Genomic DNA, 21,558 nt, shown 5'->3' with positions numbered 1-21,558 from the left:
TCTCTCTACTGACCACCAGGGTGTGACTCCTCTGGTTGTATAGAAGTCTATGCTTCATGTGTTAAAGCTGCATTCTCTCTACTGACCATCAGGGTGCGACTCCTCTGGTTGTATAGAAGTATATGCTTCATGTGTTGAAGCTGCATTATCTCTCCTGACCACCATGGGGCGACTCCTCTGGTTGTAAAGAAGTCTATGAGAAAATAACTCTACTTCTCTCTTGATTTATTCCCAACCATGGTCTGTTCAGTAGCGAGAGGCTCCTTTCATGGGATTTGTTGACAACAGGCTAAAACAAAAAAAGGAGTTATTAAACCGGCCGTCTCTTCTCACGCCCGTCTTTTCGGGTCCTGACAACACGCCAGAGTTTCACGGCGGTTAAAACAAAGACCGCTGCGTCTCCCGGAGCCGTCGTGACAGATGGTCTCTGGGAGCTCAGGACACCTGAGAGAACCGGCCGCTGACTCACACCGAGCGAGGCAGCCGTCAGTAACCCAAAAAAAAATCTGGTTTCGCCGTCCCAAAGAAAGAAATCTGGTTTCTGCCGTCCCGATCGCTGCTCGTGGGCTTTTGGTTGCCGTGGAGACGAGAGGCTGGCAAGGCCGAATCTGAAAGCTTGCACAGTCATCTGTCCTTTATCTCGCTGACTTAATTGTGGATGACATGGTGTGTGGAGCATGTGGTCGGCTCAGCCGAGGCACTCAGAACCGTAAATGATTTACAGCCCCCCGAAAACAGAGGACGCGGGATAGTATCTTCTGATTTACAGTAAATCAGAAGCTGTATTCATGTGATTTCAATCTATATTTTAGATAAAATAAGATTGTATGGATCCCCCGGGGGGGGGCAAGAAATAAAGAAAATACATATATTTATAGTTGGAAAATAGCTTGAAACATACCTAAAGTTGTATGTACTGTCTCTAGAAGATGAGGGTTTAGGTTTATCCACTGGCATTATGACATGTGTGAAGGCTCTGCCTCCTTTGCAGCTTCATGTGGCTTCATATAATTCACATAAGTCACATTTTATAGCTCCTCCAGTTACACGATACAGTTCCAGATATTTCCCTGGTATATCAGTGTGAGGATTATTTCCGGATCAAACAGTTCGGGGACTACCTGAGAAGGACGGCCCCCATGGGGAGCACCGCCGAGAACTAAATACGCTGTTCCACCTTGAACACGGAAGTATGAAGAGCGGATCTGTCACAGATCTACCGTCGCTTTTTTAACCCAATCCACGATCTTTTCCTAAACCTAACTACGTGATGAAGAGACGCTCTGATAGCGGCAGGGACCTGTCAATCACCTTGTCGCCCCGCCCTAAATCATCCCCTGCTTTATGGTCTGTTTGACTCTAAATGACCATAATTTACTAAATGAACATCATGCTGTATTGAAGAAGACTTGAAACTAGAGATTGAGACATAAACTCATGTTTACAATGTTTACTGAGGGAATAAATCAAGAGAGAAGTCATTTATATAGACTTCTATACAACCAGAGGAGTCACCCCGTAGTGGTCAGGAGAGAGAATGCAGCTTTAACACATGAAGCATATACTTCTATACAACCAGAGGAGTCGCCCCCTGGTGGTCAGGAGAGATAATGCAGCTTTAACAACATGAAGCATATACTTCTATACAACCAGAGGAGTCGCCCCCTGGTGGTCAGGAGAGAGAATGCAGCTTTAACAACATGAAGCATATACTTCTATACAACCAGAGGAGTCGCACCCTGCTGGTCAGTAGAGAGAATGCAGTGTTGACACATGAAGCATAGACTTCTATACAACCAGAAGAGTAGCCCCCTGGTGGTCAGGAGAGAGAATGCAGCTTTAACACATAAATCATAGACTTCTATACAACCAGAGGAGTCGCCCCCTGGTGGTCAGTAGAGATAATACAGCTTTAACAACATGAAGCATAGACTTCCATACAACCAGAGGACGTTGTTCTTGTAAAATATAGTTTTATGGATTATGTTTCTGTATTAGCCTTTGTGCTACAGGGTTAGCTTGCTGTAGAGAGGCACTGACTCGTTTTTATGCTTCAGTTGTTTTTCTTTTGTGTTGTCTGCTGTTTACACAGCGAACGGGTTTTTAAAAATGTCTGTTGCTGCATTGGCTCAAGTGTTCGACCAATCACGTACACTTACGTAACTCGTGGTTCCATTTATGCTGGCAGAGTACCTGCTCTGATATAGAAGCTAAAAAATGCATATAAAAATAGGATTTCTTACAGCTATGTTCTTATAGCTATGCTTTCTGATCAGTTAACACACGCTTAACAATAAATAAACACTCAGCAACAAGAAACAGCCGTGGAGTTCAGCATTTGTGTGCACCTGCCGGTCGGTAAAGTGCTTTCACTTGACCCGCAGCCTGGAAAGAATCTCGTGAGAGGAATTTTGAGAGAAGGAAATCACACCATGTCAGCAGCCATTAAAGATGCCACCTCATGTTGCAGGGAGGAAGCTGATCCCTCTGCAGCGCGCGTCTCCGTGCTGGAGTTTCTGTGGATGGGTGCGCAGGTGTAAATGTGTGTGCATGTGCATGTGCATGTGCATGCACTTGACTATGTGGTTGCAAGATGATTCCTGGTGTTAATGGACAATTCCTAATGTGCACCGCAATCCCTGACTGTGCCATTAGCCAGGAGGGCGAAGACGATCCTGTGCTTCCTCTGATGGACATATAAGTCTCGAGCTGCTTCTTTCACCTGATTGGCAGAAGCTGCAACAGGACGACTGGCATGAAGGAGCTGGAATCCTAGCGCAGATAGAATTAAAGTCGGCAAATTGCTCTTGATAAGAAACACTCTCACCACAGCTTCAAAACGTAGCCCTGTATCTGGATTCAAACTAGACTGGATTTAAAAAGCGAACGAAGCTGTCGTGACGTCATCCTTTCGGTGAGCACTGCGGTTTTGAGGCCTCGACCGTCGCCATCTTGGAATTTGGCCGTCGCCATCTTGGCTTTTTGCAACCAGTGAGTGAAAGTGACCATGTTTGGACTGCGGAGGACGTAGAGACGCCATATACGGCTCTGGTAGCGACCTGTCAGTCAAAAGGAAGCCCCGCCCTAAAGCGTCCCCTGCTTTATGGTCTGTTTGACTCTAAATGACCATAATTTACTAAATGAACATCACGCTGTATTGAAGAAGACTTGAAACTAGAGATTGAGACATAAACTCATGTTTACAATGTTTACTGAGGGAATAAATCAAGAGAGGAGTCATTTATATATACTTCTATGCAACCAGAGGAGTCCCCCCTGGTGGTCAGTAGAGAGAATGCAGCTTCAACACATGAAGCGTTGACTTCTATACAACCAGAGGAGTCGCCCCCTGCTGGTCAGGAGAGAGAATGCAGCTTTAACACATGAAGCATATACTTCTATACAACCAGAGAAGTCGCCCCCTGCTGGTCAGGAGAGAGAATGCAGCTTTAACACATGAAGCATAGACTTCTATACAACCAGAGGAGTTGCCCCTTGGTGATCAGGAGAGAGAATGCAGCTTTAACACATGAAGCATTGACTTCTATACAACCAGAGGAGTCACCCCCTGGTGGTCAGGAGAGAGAATGCAGCTTTAACACATGAAGCATAGACTTCTATACAACCAGAGGAGTTGCCCCTTGGTGGTCAGGAGAGAGAATGCAGCTTTAACACATGAAAAGTTGACTTCTATACAACCGGACTTCTTTACAAACAGACTTCTTTGGATACAGAATGTAATTTTAGAGTTTCTAGTCAACGAATATCGATATCACTTGCACATGAAATGAATACGCAGCAATGTCAGCCCAATTAGAGATGTGCTCAAAAATAAAATATTATGAATTTATTCACCCTGCAGTATGAATGAGTGACAATGGAAACTGCGCGTGTGCATTTTACATTTACAAAAGCATTCTTCAGACACGTTGGACCAACGCGTAACGTTGCCATCGCTGCTGTTGGCCTCGGCTCCACCAGGATTCTTCCTAATCTGAGAGCGGCATCAGTTACCGTGACTCCATGACATCACGGTCAGCAAACGGAGACAGAGGCCTTCATATATTTAACAGTGCTAAACAGAGTGTGTTAAGTGTTTGTTCAGTAAACGGGACAACAGGAACAGAAAGTGTGCATATAAAATGGTGTGTGTGTATGTGTGTGTGTGTGTGTGTGTGTGTGTGTGTGTGTGTGTGTGTGTGTGTGTGTGTGTGTGTGTGAGGGAGAGACGGTGTAGCGCTGGCACACACTGAAGGTCAGTGGAAGTATCAGTGACAGGAAGTGAGCGCCTGCCAGGTTCAGGCCAGGTTACCGCGGTAATGAATGACCGTGCTGAGTGACACCTGGCTGGTCTTAAAGACGGGAAGAACGGCACTCACACACACACACACACACACACACACACGCATTCACAAACACCTGGACGGGTCTTTAAAGCCCATGAAAAGGTCTCCATATCCATAGAGCCTTTTTAACAGACGTAAACAATGATGACATAGTAAGTGTGCGAGCATCCAGGTCATGTGTGTGTCATCCTGTGTTCATGTGCAGAACGCCGAACGCCATAACGCTGCCTCACAGGTTTGACCTTATCGAGTGGATACCTTCTCTCCAATGCATGTATATTATCTACGCCGAGTCACCAGTTGACACGGTCACTCGTTAAAGTGAAACACCCGGAGCTCCGAAACCGTCTGGAGCTATTCTGAATGCAAGAACCAGATGTTTTGATGCTGGTAGCGTTTTTTATTCAATGTTTAGAGCGTGCTAACTCGTGTGGATGGCGGAGGAGGAAACACCTCTTCTGTTGCCAACATGCACATATTTATGGCCGTAGATTGGGTCTGTTACATGAAATATTCTTGACTAAAAAAGCAACATAAATACACATATGTAGGCGTTATTTATTTAAATATTTACACTCCAAAACTCACAACTCACAACTCACAACTAGTGAGTAAGCATCTACAACCTGGCTCCATCTCATTCTCAGAAGAGAACCACTACTTCTTTCACAAACAAAGTCAAATAATAAAAAAGCCCAAGTTATAAGATAAGTATGTAAGTAAAATGACTTTGACAGAAAGTCAAAGGTTTGATTTAGTATCACATTATTTAAATATTACCATGTTAGTATTTTTATTATGCAGAACTTATTATATATTTTTCTCAGCAGGAATGGGCCTCCATTATAATAATTATAATAATAATAATAATAGGGGTGTAGTGTCTTTGAAATAGGATCCGAGAAATTAGAAGTGACATTTCTGTGTGACATTAGCTTAACCAAGCCCCTAACCAGAGGCCAGTGAAACACAATCGGGGTGACCTGACACCCTATTTCTCTGCCGTGGGTCCCACCGAGGTGACATTTTCCAGCCAGCATTTACTGTTGTTGTTTTTCTGTTTATTCCGCCTTTCCCACTTTTCACATCACCCGTCCAGCAGCACCTCCTCTCGCCCCCGGGGGGCGCACCGTGTGCAAAAAAACTTCAAACGGCAAGATCAAAACAACCTTCATCACACGGGCGACCATGGGCGACGGCAAATGTCACATTTTGTTACAGCCGGATTTTTCAGGGAAGGGGACAGAACGCACCAAAAAATGCATGGATTGGTCAGTGATTGCCTGCAGGGTGGCGGCCTCTTTGTGTCATTGCCTGGGCCCGATCCACCCATAGAATAATAACCTGGCTCCGAGGCTACTTTGCACGCTTGTTGTGAAGAGTAACCTTGCCATGGGAATCAGCTTTGTTGTTGTTGTTGTTGTTTGAGCTCTGCAACATTGTTCTGGTCTCTTGTTGTGAGGTCTCCTCCTCCCTGGTTCCACGGGTTCGATTCTCCGGTAAACGCAGCAGCTCTAGTGTCCGGCTGAGGAGGAGGAGGAGCGGGCCGGTTGGTCGACGGGTTGTGGCGGAGGCGTATAATCGCCTCTGTCCACCCGCCTTGTCACAGCCTTCCGTTCTCCTCGACGCGTTGAAACACCTGCACGGGCAGCCGAGGCGCCGGAGCGACCGCCACACGTGCCTTGGCCCGCCGCGGTGGCACCGCGCCAGACTTTGGTGCAAATACGCGCCTTCTTTTGTGCAAAGCAAAGGTTACACACTCCTCCAGGAAGCAGAAACCTGTTAATCGAAACACTCGTTGCCTCCTGGGCAGCAGCATCGTTTTTAGGTTCCATATTTCTCTTTCCTTCGTTGTACAATTAGCAACAGTTTGAGCATCAGCAGAGTAATAATGCGTCCAGCTGGAGTTTCCTGTGTAGATAAAGCGCAGAAAATTAAGAAGTTTTATTGATTTGTGAAGATTGAAACTTTTACCGGCCAACGTCAATTCTTTACGTAAAATACTTTTTTTTGTCGCTGCATCCGAGCGAACGTTAGCTAGCTAATAGTGAAAAACACCTGATTGACGAGCATTTCTGGTCATTTAAATTATGCATTTTAATGTCACTTTTCTATTGAAGCTCATTCTTGAGCACTTTCAGATGTAAAACTAACTATCTTTGTAGATTTTTTTTAAATATATATTAACCATTAGTCAGTGGACACTGGTGGAGTCACCATGACACGTGCAGTATGAAACTCACTTATTTAGCTCATGAAATTATAAAGCCTTCCAATTTCCCTCAAATTACACGTGCACAGTCACCATTTTCCTCTCCGCCTCTCTTTAAGCTGAATAAGAAGGAAATTACAAAAATTATACCCTTCCACTGATATTCTGCATGCTGTGCAAAACATGTATCAGCTATACAAAATAACACAATATCACGCCTCGAAAAGATGCATGAAAAAATAAAACGACATTACTTGATTGAAGCCCAATTAGTCTAATTGCATAAAGGATAATTTATCCCTCATATGGGAACTTACTGGATCAGATGAAGTGTTTGTTTTGCAAGACTCCTTCAACATGTTCGTCTCCACATGGAATACAGTTAATATATTTTTGTTGTGATTGTAGCTTCCAGTTATATATATATATATATATATATATATATATATATATATATATATATTTAAAGTTGAATATTACAGCAGTAAATTCATTTAAGTATTTCATAGTCTTTATCGTCTTGAACTGGTGGCAGTAAGTCGGGTTGTGTCATGTGTCTTGTCTCTGTTAAGCAGAACCAGATGGTGTTATTAAACAGCCCTCAACTCTGTCTTCATGCGTTAACGTCATTACATCAGAGTGACACTTTCCATCCACCGAGCTGCCGCGCGGCGTCTCCACAGCGCGGGCCGCGTATACGTCTACGTTAGCTGTGTTGCTTCCTCTGACATTAAATCAATGTAATCTATGAGCGCATGCATTGCTTGTTTTATACGTACGGCGGCTGTTTATCTGGGGGAACAGACCAGATCACGTCCTGGGGCCCGAGCGGAGGAGCAGCAGCTCTGGTCAAACTCAACGAGCAGTCGCATTAAAGCCGCTTTCATTGATCACATCCACCGAGAGCTCAAGTGTCCAGACCAGCGCTGCTGCGTGTTGTCATGCAGGATGGTGCTCGGTCTTAATGGTCGTATAACAGCTTGCATTTGAGACATATTTGAGACAGATTGTTGTTGTTGTCTAATGTATGCACCACCCGCCAAGACACATTCCTCGTATGTGTAGCATACCTGGCAAATAAATGATATAGAGTGCTGCAAGAATGAATCCCAAAACCCAGAAATGAGTCATGCATTGTTTTGCACTTCCGGTGACTGCGTCGCAAAGATCTATTGTTTATATGCCTGAAATAAGATAACACAAACTTTAGAGATTTCAATGTGAGAAACAAGAAAATCATGAATGAATCGTGAATTGTGAAGCTGTTACGCGTCTTTAAAAATAGCCGGTTGCTAACAAGTGGCTAAATGACGTTAGCTTAACTATTTTTCTGCTAAACACTTCAAAATAAAAATAGAAATAAATAAATTTGCAAAGATTTTCTTGCGGAACAAAACATGTTCAAGTTTCATACACATTTGTTTGCCACAGAGCGTATTTTCTGCAACAAAAAAAGAGAACCAGTGCGAGATATACGCCCACAAACATACGCCCTCCCTCTACTGGAGGTGTTGTAAAAGCGCCCACACGTTTTAAAAAGGAGATTTAAAGTTTCGTGGTGGAACCTCTGTCACATTATTTGTGGATCTTATCAAGCATCTCCTGCCTGCTAAGCGCTAGAGCATCCATAATGCTGCAGTGACAGCGCGGGCCCCCGGTGCTGTTTGTGTCGGTCTGTGAGTGAGGTCACACCGAGGCTGCTCTCGTGACTGATCAGGGTTACGCTCACCTCTGACCCAGAGGCCAGGGGTTAAACACATGGGAGGAGGAGGAGGAGGCGGAGGAGGAGGGCCGGGTCCAGCCTGAGGCCCGAGGCCCGAGGCCCGAGGCCCCGCTCCAATCAATTTGTGACCTTTCGTTCCACGCTGCTTTGGGCCATAAGTCAAGAGTTCTCTTCAGATTCTTCACCGTCATCCAACTTCAGACCAAATAAATACACCGAGATTGTTGTGCTATTAAATGCCAGAATACTGTCCAGTTTGCTTAACGTTGTGTTTTGGAATATAAAATATAATACAGTATAGAATTGGTGTGATACAGGATAATTTAACATAACTTGTATTTGCATTTTATTGTATTTTAATACAACATACATACATTTAATTTGGCTTCTCTGTTTACACACTCATCAAAGGGAAGTGTATTATAATATATAACAGAACACATATATGGAGTGTAATATATACCAGAATAAATCAACATATTTAGCATGGTTTATAATATATAATGGTCTGAGTGGCATTATAGAGCATGATTTATAGCAGCAGATGTGTGCAAACCTGTAGGTGGTCTAATAAACAATAAATTCACAAAAATAGGCTACTACTTCACCAGTCACCCAAAAAAGAAAAAGCAGTGACACGACACATAATTGGTACGCTCGATGATGAAAGTATAAAATGAGACAAACACCATCATTTTCCTTTAATTCACTTCCCAAATATGGATGAATGTCTTGTTTCGTCTAAAAGTAGGAGCCGGCTGAACTGGAGTGTAACATATTTTTTAAATGTGACCTTTATCAAGCTGTGATAATGTGTATTTTTATATTTTTTTTACTGTATGTAATGTTGCCTCCTCTGTTCCCTCCGGCAGGACGCCTCCATCGCCCATCGCTTCCATCTGATGCGGGAAAAGCACCCTGAGAAGTTCAACAGCAGGTGAGCGGCAGCGGCTGCAACAAGGAGTACAAATGCAGTCGATGGAGGCGGATCCTCGTATTTCACATCAGGGGGTGTGTAACCAGTCAGAAAAGAACTGATAACCTTCCCCCCGCTCGGACGCTTTAACATCATTAGCTAACAAGCAATCTCATAACCGACCGGCGACCTTTACGATGGAAACCCAATATCACACGGAGCTGCGATCGTCAGCAATCAATACCAGAACAAAACCCGCCCGCGTAGTGGAATCGATGCACCGGCCGTGTGGCTCGTTTGTGTTAAAGCTGCACTTAGAGGATGTGAAGTCAAACTGGTCCATAATCCAGACAGAAATGTTTGGAACCACAATTATTATCTTTTCTGTTTGTTTGTGTTTGTTGGTTCAGGGAAGGTTCTCAGCTAAAGCGTTCTTATTGTGAGCTGAATGAAGGTAGAAATGGCGTAAATGGAGATCTACGCAGCAGAGAAGGTGTATCTCCAAGCGCACGGTAGTCTAATTATTGGTTGCATAACACAGATGAGAGTTCAGCAGAGATCAGACATCAGAGGAGAAGAAATACCTCGGCGGTGATGACCAGAATATGAAATTAAGCCTCGGCGCATCAGCAAGAGACCTTTTCAGACATGGGAATCAATAACTCAGTTATTTTGACGTTTTGACGTCGCAAATATAATCTTGAGATAATTTCTATGATAGCATCATCGGGGGATTTTTACTCCGAACCTGAAAGCGGCTCCTCCAGCATGAGTTTTACTCCCCGAGATGAGTCGTAAAAATCAGCCGAGTGCTCCATTAACTGTGCCGCTCCGGTCGTATCCAGAGAGAAAAACAAACACCCAGAGGCTCGGTGAAGATATCCCCAACCACATAATACAAATATATGAGTAAAGGATAAGATTAGTGATAATCTACGATCTTATTGTCAACAAATCTTATGAAAAGAGTATTGCCTGTGTGTCCAAGCCATCTTATTCCTGCCTGCTTCTGTGCCATAGATCTCCATCCTTGTTAAACAACAATGAGAGTCCACAGCCAACAGAATTATTGAACCCCTGGTGCACAAAATTGCCCCTTTTAGACCCCTAAAACGTTTAGTACCTCAAACCTGCATTCTCTCTCCTGACCACCAGGGGGCGACTCCTCTGGTTGTATAGAAGTATATGCTTCATGTGCTAAAGCTGCATTCTCTCTCCTGACCACCAGGGGCGACTCCTCTGGTTGTATAGAAGTCTATACTACATATGTTAAAGCTGCATTCTCTCTCCTGACCACCACGGGGCGACTCCCCTGGTTGTATAGAAGTATATATAAATGACTCTACTTCTCTTGATGTATTCCCTCAGTAAACATTGTAAACATGAGTTTATGTCTCAATCTGTAGTTTCAAGTCTTCTTCAATACAGCATGATGTTCATTTAGTAAATTATGGTCATTTAGAGTCAAACAGACCATAAAGCAGGGGACGCTTTAGGGGCGGGGCTTACTGTGATTGACAGGTCACCTTCTTAGCTCCACCCTCTCATGTCACTGCTGTTTGTAAACAAAGGACAGACAAAAATCAAGATGGCGACGATTGAAATGCTGAACCTGAGGCTTCTTATATACCGTCAACGCTAGAAACTATTAAAACACGTAATGGAGCCACGTGACTGATATTTTCCCTTCCTAATAATCCACCATGTCACTGCTATTGACCGAAATTAACACGAAAAACAAAGAATATCGCCGGCCTCGTCTTTTAAAGTCCACAACCCTCGGCCCCAACGCCGACACCATCCACAAAAATATCCAAAGTTCAGGATTTTGCTTAAAAGCCATTCTGTGTCCCCCGTACGCTGTTTGTGTTCACGCTTAAGTACGCACACGAGCACAAGTCGCCCAGGGCCCTGAGGGGGGAGGGGTTCGACATCACGATTAAAAGCACGCCCGAAAAGCCCAAAACGCACATGTGTGTACTTTTCACCGGCGAAGTATAAAAGCGTGTTTTAGAGAGCGCCTGCTGACTCACCGGGGAGCCGGAGTCTCTGTGCAGCTGTTTGTAGGCCAAGCTGGTGTTTACATGTCGCTTTGCATGATGACGACAACATGTGTGCTTCCCTCTCTGCGCACTGTAACAAAGAGGAAGATGAGGAGGAGGAAGAGGGCTAGAGAGAGGAAAGGACTCTTTGAAATTCAATAATTAATGCCGTCCATCCACTCGTCCTGGGCCACATATATGTTCCAGCACCACAGGCTGGAACATCTCTCTCTCTCTATATGGAGAGACATATTCAGCGTACACAAACTCAGAGGTAAAACCCAGCGACTCCTCTGTTGCCGTTTCACGGCTCAGTCTATTTCTATTCGCTCTATTTACTCTCTACAGTCGGCCAGCGGCGCTGCTGGTTGTTCTGTTTTCCTCAGAGTGACAGACAGCTGACGGACAACTGCAACTGTTCTGTTGTCGCGTGACTGATGTTTTCTGGCAGAGTAGGTTTCTGTCCTTTCTTCATCGTGGAGAACGAGTGTATTCTCTCTCTCTCTCTCTCTCTCTCTCTCTCCGGGTGCAGCAGATGATAGCTCACCTTTGACCCGGTGAGAGAGGCCCGTAGCCACATGTAGCACTCAGCTCACCACTTTACTGTCCTCCCTGTGCGTGTGTGTGTGTGTGTCTCTAACACACTCCCCCGCCTGTCGACTAGCACAAACCCGCCCCCCTCAGTGTTGGGACGGAGGGGATGTGCGACTCCTGACACCTCAACCCACCAGCGTCCAACGGTCACAGTAGTCAGACCCCCAGGAGCCCGGAGCCCAGGTGCTAACGACTTCTCACAGCGGGGACAATGCTGTGTGTGTGTGTGTGTGTGTGTGTGTGTGTGTGTGTGTCGTCCGAAGTGAACTGGATTTTTTTTGGAAGTGTTAAAGCCATCTTTCTCTCCTGCTTTTATTCCTTTATGCGGCTTCTTCTTCTCTCAAAGTTTCTTAAAAGCTGTCACCAAAATGCGCGAGTGGTCCTGGACCTTTTTATTCTGATATAAAACGGACAGTTACGACTAATTTTTTGTGCGTTTTTCACTTTTTGTTTGCACGTCCTCGTTCACGATTAACGAGCAAAACATACCAAATGATCTGTGGGATCATTTGTGGGTTATTGAATCACGGGGCGTTATTTATCGTAGGTATAGCTGCACATGTTTAATGTGACAAGCCTGACGGGAGCAATTAGTCTGCAGCTGTGCAAGCGTTTCACTTATTGATTGATTTTTAAGCAATTTCGTGTTTGGAATCCCTTTTGTTTGTTGTCATTATCCTGTTATCCTATTATCAGATGATATAATCCTAATGTGTTGAATGAATGTCACCGTTCATTCAAATTGTCTATTGATGCTACTACTACAATATCTTAAATGATTTGTCCCCCTCCCGCTGTCGTCATCGATGGCCTCGATGGCGAGATGTTCTCATACGGAAAATGTCCTAATTTTAGTGACAGTTCGACCCTCAGGTGACACGTCATTAACATTTCCCCCCGTTCTTTGGTTTCAGCAGAGCCCTTAATTGCTGCTGACTTAACAAAAAAAGACTCCTTTATGGATATCTGGATAATGTAGGACTTATGGGGCGGGACACGTTTCCTTATTTGGCTTTATTGGGGCGTTACTTATGATCATTTAGAAATCTAACGAACGTGCGCTCATTTGGTTCGTCGAGTCCGACAGAATGAATCTGACCATGTCTGCCTGGCTCCTGAAAGGATTATGTGTGAAAGCCGCCCGCGCTCTCCACTTCCTGTTTGACGGACAAGGGCATGCGAGCATACGAGCGTGTGAGCCAACGTCCACAACACACAATTAAGGACGACTTCTTGTGTGCATATAAACAATTGACTCATGCCAGACGCAAACGCACAGACATGACGACCTTGTTAAAGACATTATTGAAAAGACCTTGTTAGAAGACTTTTTCACATACAGTGATACAGTATATAAAGAAAAATGTATATATATATATATATAGAGATAACTACACATATATATATATATATATATATATATATATATATATATATATATATATATATATAATTTATTTATTTTTATTTTATTTATCTTCACATATATATAAATATACATATTCATCTTTATATTTATAAAGATGAATATTTATATATATATATATATAAAGATAAATACCTATTTATTTTCATATATACATATTCATCTTTATATATAAAGATGAATATGTATATTTATATATATAGAAAAAAATACATATATATATCTTTATTTTTTTATTCATCTTCATATATATAAATATACATATTCATCTTTATATATATTTATTCATCTTAATTAATCTGCAGAAACCTATTAAATACAAACAAAAGTATTCAATAGCCACAATATAATACTTGGTGTTAATCAAAGTAATAATACAAACAATAATACATACACTGTTGGAGCACTCTGAACATATTTTCATGCCAGGTGTTTGTAAATGAAGTCGTTGTTCAACCTAAATAATAAGTCACTGGCACGTTTCACCTGATTGGAGGATCAGAAATCACATGTCAGCACGTTGTTGACCTCTGACCCCAAACCCTGCTGTCATGCTGCTGATCACGTTTGAGGATTATCTTTGTTTGTCTGCTCACTCTCAGTAACTTTTCCCTGGAAAGTCGATAACTACGGTGTGTAATTAAGGCAATTATGTGAATGTTCTTCAAAATGTCAATTTAGACTGATTTTGCAAATACTTAAACCTCAGATTTAATACGTTTCCTAATTGTTAAAAATATGTGGCCTTGTAAAGATAATCTTTTTTTAAATGTATTTATGCTGAAAATCTTACGACAAGTTAACTACATAAAAATCAGTCAACACAAACAATCTTTGCTGTTGTTAAGATGTTCTGTACATTCATCAATATTAAAAATAGTCTTTTCAATATACTTCTCTTGTTTTCAGGCCCTAACAACAACGTATGTCTTAGGCGCATTCTTCCAGACAGCACCTGATCAATAAGTCATGATTATTGTAGAGTTCAGGTGCCTACACGCCATCTACCGTAAAGGCATAGATGGGGCTGTATGCATCAATATTTCATATATTTGATGAAAACATTGAATGGAGAACCAGCTGGTCAGAGGCATGAATCGGAGACAAAACACTTTGTTTTTGCACTTTCTCCAAAGTGTAATCTGTAGTTCCTTCTTGCTGCGCTCCAATAGTCAAACTAATTGCATCCTATGTTGTTTCCTCACCACTTTTCCTTAGAAACTTGATGGTTAAAGAGGATGTGATGATAGTCAGTCTGTAGTGGGACCTGATTGGTCCACAATTGGAATTGAGGACCAACGTAAAAATAATGATAATGATGCGGTAAAAGAGAAACCAATATGTAAAATACTCATAAACGTGCAAATGTATTGACAAAAACAATCATGCACAGATTTCTTAATCAAATAATGAAATCGAATCATTCTCACAAATCTTTTGACAAAAGTTATGTTGAATGGACGTTTTTTTACTGACCACCAGGGGGCGACTCCTCTGGTTGTGTAGAAGTCTATGCTTCATGTGTTAAAGCTGCATTCTCTCTCCTGACCACCAGGGGGCGACTCCTCTGGTTGTTTAGAAGTCTATGCTTCATGTGTTAAAGCTGCATTATCTCTCTTGACCACCAGGGGGTGACTCCTCCGGTTGTATAGAAGTATATGCTTCATGTGTTAAAGTTGCATTTTCTCTCCTGACCACTAGGGGGTGACTCCTCCGGTTGTATAGAAGTATATGCTGCATATGTTAAAGTCACATTCTCTCTACTGACCACCAGCGGGCGACTCCTCCGGTTGTATAGAAGGCTATGCTTCATGTGTTAAAGTTGCATTCTCTCCTGACCACCAGGGGGTGACTCCTCCGGTTGTATAGAAGTCTATGCTTCATGTGTTAAAGCTGCATTCTCTACTGACCACCAGGGGGCGACTCCTCTGGTTGTATAGAAGTCTATGCTTCATGTGTTAAAGCTGCATTCTCTACTGACCACCAGGGGGCGACTCCTCTGGTTGTATAGAAGTCTATGCTTCATGTGTTAAAGCTGCATTATCTCTCTTGACCACAAGGGGGTGACTCCTCCGGTTGTATAGAAGTATATGCTGCATGTGTTAAAGTCGCATTCTCTCTACTGATCACCAGCGGGCGACTCCTCCGGTTGTATAGAAGTCTATGAGAAAGTGAATCTACTTCGCTCTTGATTTATTCCCTCAGTAAACGCACATTCTAAATATGAGAACTTCTTTTCATAGGTTTGCGAAAAAACAACAACATGCCGAAGGCCGCAATCCAAAATGGCGACGGCCGAATATCCCAAACTCAAGGCTTTAAAACGACGATGACTACGTCCACTTCCTATACAGTCTGTGGTGTCGCCGCATAGTTATTTGTAGGTATAGCTGGGTGAGGCCAGTCTGTGGAGCTTCTCCATGAAAATCATCCAGAGAGGTCTTCTCAGTTGTATCACATGTCACAGCTCACCCTCTACAACAACACTAAGAGTCGTATGAGACAGAGGTGGCTGGGTCATGAGGTCACTGCTCACATTGGGGATTACAGGAGATGCTTATCTGCAGGGAGGGGCAGCGAGGGGCACAATGGGGGCGAGAGATAACTGGATACAGTCCACAGAGCTTCAGAGCCCCCGAGCTTTGCAGAGCCGTGTTTTCATAACATCACGGCTGCCCCCCTTAAAGCCAATCTGTATTCTCTCTCAGGCCAAGTGTGATTCCAACAGGTCCACAAATTCTCTTTGAAATGGTACGGTTTGAAAGTTATCTTTTTCAAGGCGACTGTATTCATTAAAGATGAATAGAATTAAATAAATTAACAAGTACTTTGCTTTGTTTCGCTGCGCAAACTGAACAGGAGACACAAAAAAAAGGGGACAAGAAACACCTCTAAACACCCTCCCTCTCTCCCTGTTTTTAAGATAATTTAACATCCTTTTTGTTCCGGCATGCCACCAGTTTTGGTGCATGAACATGGGAATAATAGCGAGAAGGCTTATGGAAGTAGTCTGTCTCCCTGTTGCACTCTGTCCATACGAGAGGGAAAAACTAAGAGTTAATTGCATTTTTTTTTAGATGCATTTTTTTTTTTTTACCGAGCGTCTCTCAAGTGGAAGCGGCTTAATGAGGTTAGGCAGCTCGCCTCATTGAGAATCGCAACCGTTCCTAATTGTGATCTCAAATATGCTCATAATCCCCCTGATTTGACAGCGGCGGAGGTTTCTGGGGAGGCATTAAGGTGAAAGAGAGCGAACAAGGGACAGAAAGACAATTAGCGGGGAGAAAAACATGCGAACAAGCGCAGCGGCTTAAGACGTTTCGGTTGCGTTTCAAGTGGAACAAACAGTCGCGAGTTCTTTTCATGCTTTTGTTTGAGGTCCGCCGTGCGGGTTTAAGTTCACGGGGAGTTGATGAGCACGGGTAAAGAAAAGGAGAATCTTTTTGTTTAACCTTTTCCTTCTGAAACAGTGCGACGACTTCTTTAAGTTCCGTTTGAATGTGGCACCTTGGCACATACCCGCGTATGACTGAGCGGTTGTGTCAATAAACTGCTGTTGTCTGTGTCAGCAGCGTGTCCTCGTGCCAATGAGCCTACTCTTATGAAATGATGTGTCATGTGTGGAGCGATGCAGGGTGACACATCAGATGTGCTGTTTGTCGTGAGCACAGCCTTCAGAGGAAGATGAAGGGACTCGAGTTTGTAGACTTCCGGTTGGACCTCCTGTGGTCTCTCTGGATTTTGGAGACTTGGAGTCTTGCTCGGGTGTCCAAGTACAGGACTTTGGTCACATGATAGCACCACCCGTAGCACCCATTCAGAGCAAGGGACGTAGTCGAAGGAGCCGGAAAGTAAGTCCCTCTTTACCGCGTTGTTCAGACTCTGTCCGGTTCCTTAAAAACTGCCACAAATGACATCGGTGATATGAAGAGAACCACATCCACCAGGTCACCTCTGACAAAAACAAAACCCCTGTGGGGCCGAAAGCGGCACAGTCAGTCCTGTGGGTTGCTTTTTTTCTCGTGGTGAATCACAATAATATTTAATATTTACCCCGATCGCACCAGCGATGTCCTCCCTCCCCCTCGCGTCCCCTCCAGAGGCAATGTTGACGTTTCAACTCGTGGCGTAGGGGCACCGGAAACGCCAATCAAGCCCGTCTCCGCTTTGAGGCCTCTGGGTGCAGCTTTGGCCTCAGCTTTGGCCTCAGCTTTGGCCTCAGCTTTGGCCTCAGCTTTGGCCTCAGCTTTGCTCGCGCTGGCTGGTCCTGAACTGTCGGATTCAAAAATGTGACAGGACTCGAGGCCCCGGACAGCTTCAATATGTGGCCAGAGGACCCGAAACGAATCCCGCCGCGAGCTCCCAACAGTGGACTCACGTGCATGTTTGAGACTTGGGGTAATATCGTGTTGGTCAAAAACATGTCTGACTTCTGTTTCCCCTCTCAGGATGAAGAACAAGCTCTGGTACTTTGAGTTCGGCACCACTGAGACCATCTCCGCCACCTGCAAGAAGCTGAACGAATGCATAGAAGTGGAGGTGAGCAGCTGAAAAACATCTTTAAATAGCCAACAATATACCGTGTTTAAACAATAAAATATGAAACGTCCTGTGTACACTACACGTCAACAAGTTTTCTCTTCTGTCTTTGTCGCTGACAGACTTTCAGATGCTGTTTTTCTTTTATGTGTTCGCAAAAGAGTTACAACAAAGTGATTTTCTCGTATTAATGAGGCGGGCTATTCATAGCGCGCCGTCAAATTAATGCTCCATAAAGTCACTGATTGCCTCATTCTGTCATACGGCGCCGCATAATCCGTCACGTGGGTGCTTATAGCGCAGCGGGACTCGAGACACGCAGTTTCAGAAGCCATCGGGGGGAAAATGCAAACAAGCCGCTGCCGTCTCAAACTGCTTTACGTTTGTTTAATTCATATATTCATAAGAACCTCAATGTTGACCCTCTTTAGAAATCGGTGACCATTTAGAACGTGTTTCGAGTTTCCTGTTGCGATGCAGCTGACTATTTATTGTCGGAATTAAACATTCTCGTGTTGATGATACCAGCGTGTGTGATTAAGTGGCATCTAGTGGTGAGATTGCGAATTGCAGCCGACTGAATACTCCTAAACTCATACTACCAACTACGGTGGCCTTCAGAACATGAAACAGCCCAAAAAGAGGCCCGTCGCCAGATGTTTGTGTCGTCCCATAGAAACAGCCACCGGACTCCGGGAAGAGGGTCCGCTCCGTATAAGTCACGATCACGATAAGTCAATCACGAGCCGAGCACCACCGCAGACTCCATGATGGTTAGGAAAAGTTAAAGTTGCGTCTCCGTCTCCCGTACAATTCCTGAGCCTCCGACTCCGTGAGTACTTCACTCAGAGAAGCTGTCAATCACAGCTGTCAATCATGACGTCTCATCCCCTTACTCAAAACCTAAAAGAAAAAATGAACACTTGAAAATACGGTGCGATAAGAACTGCATCAAATATCAATAACCATATTTGTAGAAAACTTATTTGATGTTTATATAGATTTTAGTTTATTTTGTTTGGCTCATGTCCCATAGAGGGGGCGGGGTTTATGACCTATACTGCAGCCAGCCACCAGGGGGGAAATCAAAATGTTTTGGCTTCACTTTTTTGCGCACTGTCATGTCATGTCGCCCATCTAAATACCAATCATGTCTATATCTTAATGGCCCTAATTTAGGTTTTTAGTGTTTTTTTCTTGAAATTACCCAAAAGGAAAGTCGTTTTCGGGGCAAAAATATCTGTATGTGTTTGAAAGCAGAGTGTGGAATGATGAGAGTGGCATGAATACAATGCTCTCTTCTGTTGGATTACTAATGCATTGTACTGGGCTGTTCATCACCAAGCTGGTACTGGTACTGGTATGTGTTGCGTAATTTGTCAAACTTGATTCGATGGCATTTCAGCGGCCGCTTTGACTCGGCACAAATCAGCCGCTGAGTCACAGCAGTGTGTTGTTGACGTTCTCCGTCGCGTGTGAGGAATTCAGATGAGGTGCAAAGTAATTCAGAGTGGGGCCGAGAGTGCCAAATGGGGTTACGGAATATCTGCATTAATCTTTGGGCCAGCCTATTTTATAGCTGTCTGTTTTTTCTTAATTTTTTTTTGTTGCTGCTTCACACTACCGCACACTTGGCTTCCGTCCAGGCTACTGCATCAAGACACAGTAAATCTGTCAGACTCAAAACAAGCCGCTGGATCTTACTTTATGACGCAGCAAATCACACACTGCGGTTGTAATACCCATTAGCTTGCATGTTAGCGTTAGCTTTCTCTCAATTAGTAACACAAGAAGCTAATCAGTCAACGCTGTAAATCACTTACATGCACTGTAGTCGGCTGGTTGCTGTACACACACACACACACACACACACACACACTGTGGTTCTATCTGCAGAGGCATTGTTTGAGAAAAGACTTTGGCTTTGACACTGACGATTACATTGATCTACAGGAATAGAGTTGTATGAAAAGCAGCCATTTGGAGAGCGCTTTAGACGGAGCCCCTTGTGGTGGAGGAGGGGAGGAGGGGCTAAGCTGCAAAGCGGCATGGATTTCGGGGACAGCAGTGAGACAAAACATGTCAGGGTGGTTTTATATATTCCAGCCGAGATGATCGTTGGATGCTATTAAAGCCCCGAAACAAAGCACCAATAGAAAACAACGCTATTATTGGTCTTCACTAATACTTAAACATCTACATCTATCACAGCACTGTATTTATTCCCTTTAAAAATCCACAACCGTCTCCATCTACGAGGCTTCCACATCCTTTAAACCTGTATTTCATTGTTTAAATTGTCCTTAAACCGGAAGTTTAAGGCATTATAACTAGTTAAATTATGTTTTTATTGCCGTATTAAGAAACAGGAAACTGGGTTCAGTTCCCGGCAGCCGGACTAATCCATCCATAAATTCAGCTTTCAGAGAACCAAGTTACTACGTAGTATTTAAAGTTTGACGGTAAATAGTACCTTAATAGTCCTGCAGGGGTTTTAGTACAATAGTGTCTTTCTTTAAATGTAAAAGTGGAAATCTCTTTCTCGATTCCCCCCCCCCCCCCCCTCAGTGCGACGGGATCATCATGGACCTCAGCAACACCTCCTTGGAGGGCATCGCCGTGCTCAACATTCCCAGCATGCACGGCGGCTCCAACCTGTGGGGCGAGTCGAAGAAGCGGAGGAACTACAACCGCATGAGCAAGAAGGTTCCCGATAGGATGCCGGCCGGCACCGTCACGGACGCCAAGGAGCTCAAGTTCTGCATGCAAGGTGAGCGGAAGTCAGAGGAACTGAACTCACGTAACTAAAGTGTAACCCTGGGTAAGAGCCTCCGTCAACCGGCTGCAAGGTGGGCAGCGATTAGAGGGCAGTAACATTCTTTAGATTAGGACCAAAACGGTCAACTCGCATCTTGGAATATTTGGGATGATTTAAAACCGTAGATGACGTTTTGAGACATTTTTTAAACCATAAAATGAAAATGCTGATTTGTATTTATTTGGTAAGAAATGTCAATATGACCACCGGCATTGATGCGTTTCACCCGAGTACAATCATGTCAGTGAGTTTATAGTTCATACGACCTTCAACGTTCAGAAAGGACACTTTATTGTAAATAAAAGGAGACCGGACATGAGCACACAGAATGTTGTGAAGGAACCAAGACGGACTTTCTGGCTAAACTAACTTCGACTCGCCGCTGACTGTCGGGTAGAGCCCTCGTCCAGCTGGTGGTTTTGATTAAACTTCCAGTGTAACCTCTGCCCGCATGGCGTTCTGCCTGCAGCGCTGACACCTGAGAGTGACTGATTGAGCCATTCATCTCTGTTTACGCTCATAAAAAGCAGCGTTTGCATTTTGTGACGTCGCTGGGGTCAGGCGGCGCACCTCCGCTGCAATAACACAGTGGGGGAAAGCCCGTCCTGTCTGGTTTGTGAACGGCCGCTCCAGGAAGTCTGACCCGTACCAAAATAGCACGAGAATCATTACCTTCTATTCATTTTAGTCAGCAATAATTGACTAACAACTTTACTTTGGACTTTTGGAAATGATTAATAAAAGGTGACGATCGGGTCGTGATGTTTCAGCCGTGCGTGTGCTCACCACCGGAGTGTTTATCTGCTGCTACTGTACACAGAAAGGTCACTCATCACAAGCAGTGCTACTCAGCCGTGTACAGAGTGAGTAAAACCATTGACCGATTGCGCTTTCTCAATGTGCTGCAGGGATGACTTCTTTTTGGAGGCCAACCCAGAAGTA

At 43.9% G+C, this 21,558-nt stretch overlaps 1 protein-coding gene across 1 annotated transcript in view; it reads left to right on the top strand.

Annotated features, from left to right (window-relative positions):
* Positions 1–21,558, top strand: part of dgkg (diacylglycerol kinase, gamma) — a gene marked incomplete at its 5' end in the record, with an annotated part of 74,288 nt that overhangs the window by 37,657 nt on the left and 15,073 nt on the right. Inside the window, 3 exons of the mRNA XM_079231180.1 lie at positions 9,154–9,218; positions 17,708–17,798; positions 20,367–20,568. Coding sequence (XP_079087306.1) covers positions 9,154–9,218; positions 17,708–17,798; positions 20,367–20,568 — 358 coding nt within the window. The remainder of the gene's footprint in view (positions 1–9,153; positions 9,219–17,707; positions 17,799–20,366; positions 20,569–21,558) is intronic.

Source organism: Taurulus bubalis (genome assembly GCF_910589615.1).
Source record: "Taurulus bubalis genome assembly, chromosome: 15".
Taxonomy (NCBI): Eukaryota; Metazoa; Chordata; class Actinopteri; order Perciformes; family Cottidae; genus Taurulus; species Taurulus bubalis.
This window is presented reverse-complemented; position numbering and strand designations above follow the sequence as displayed.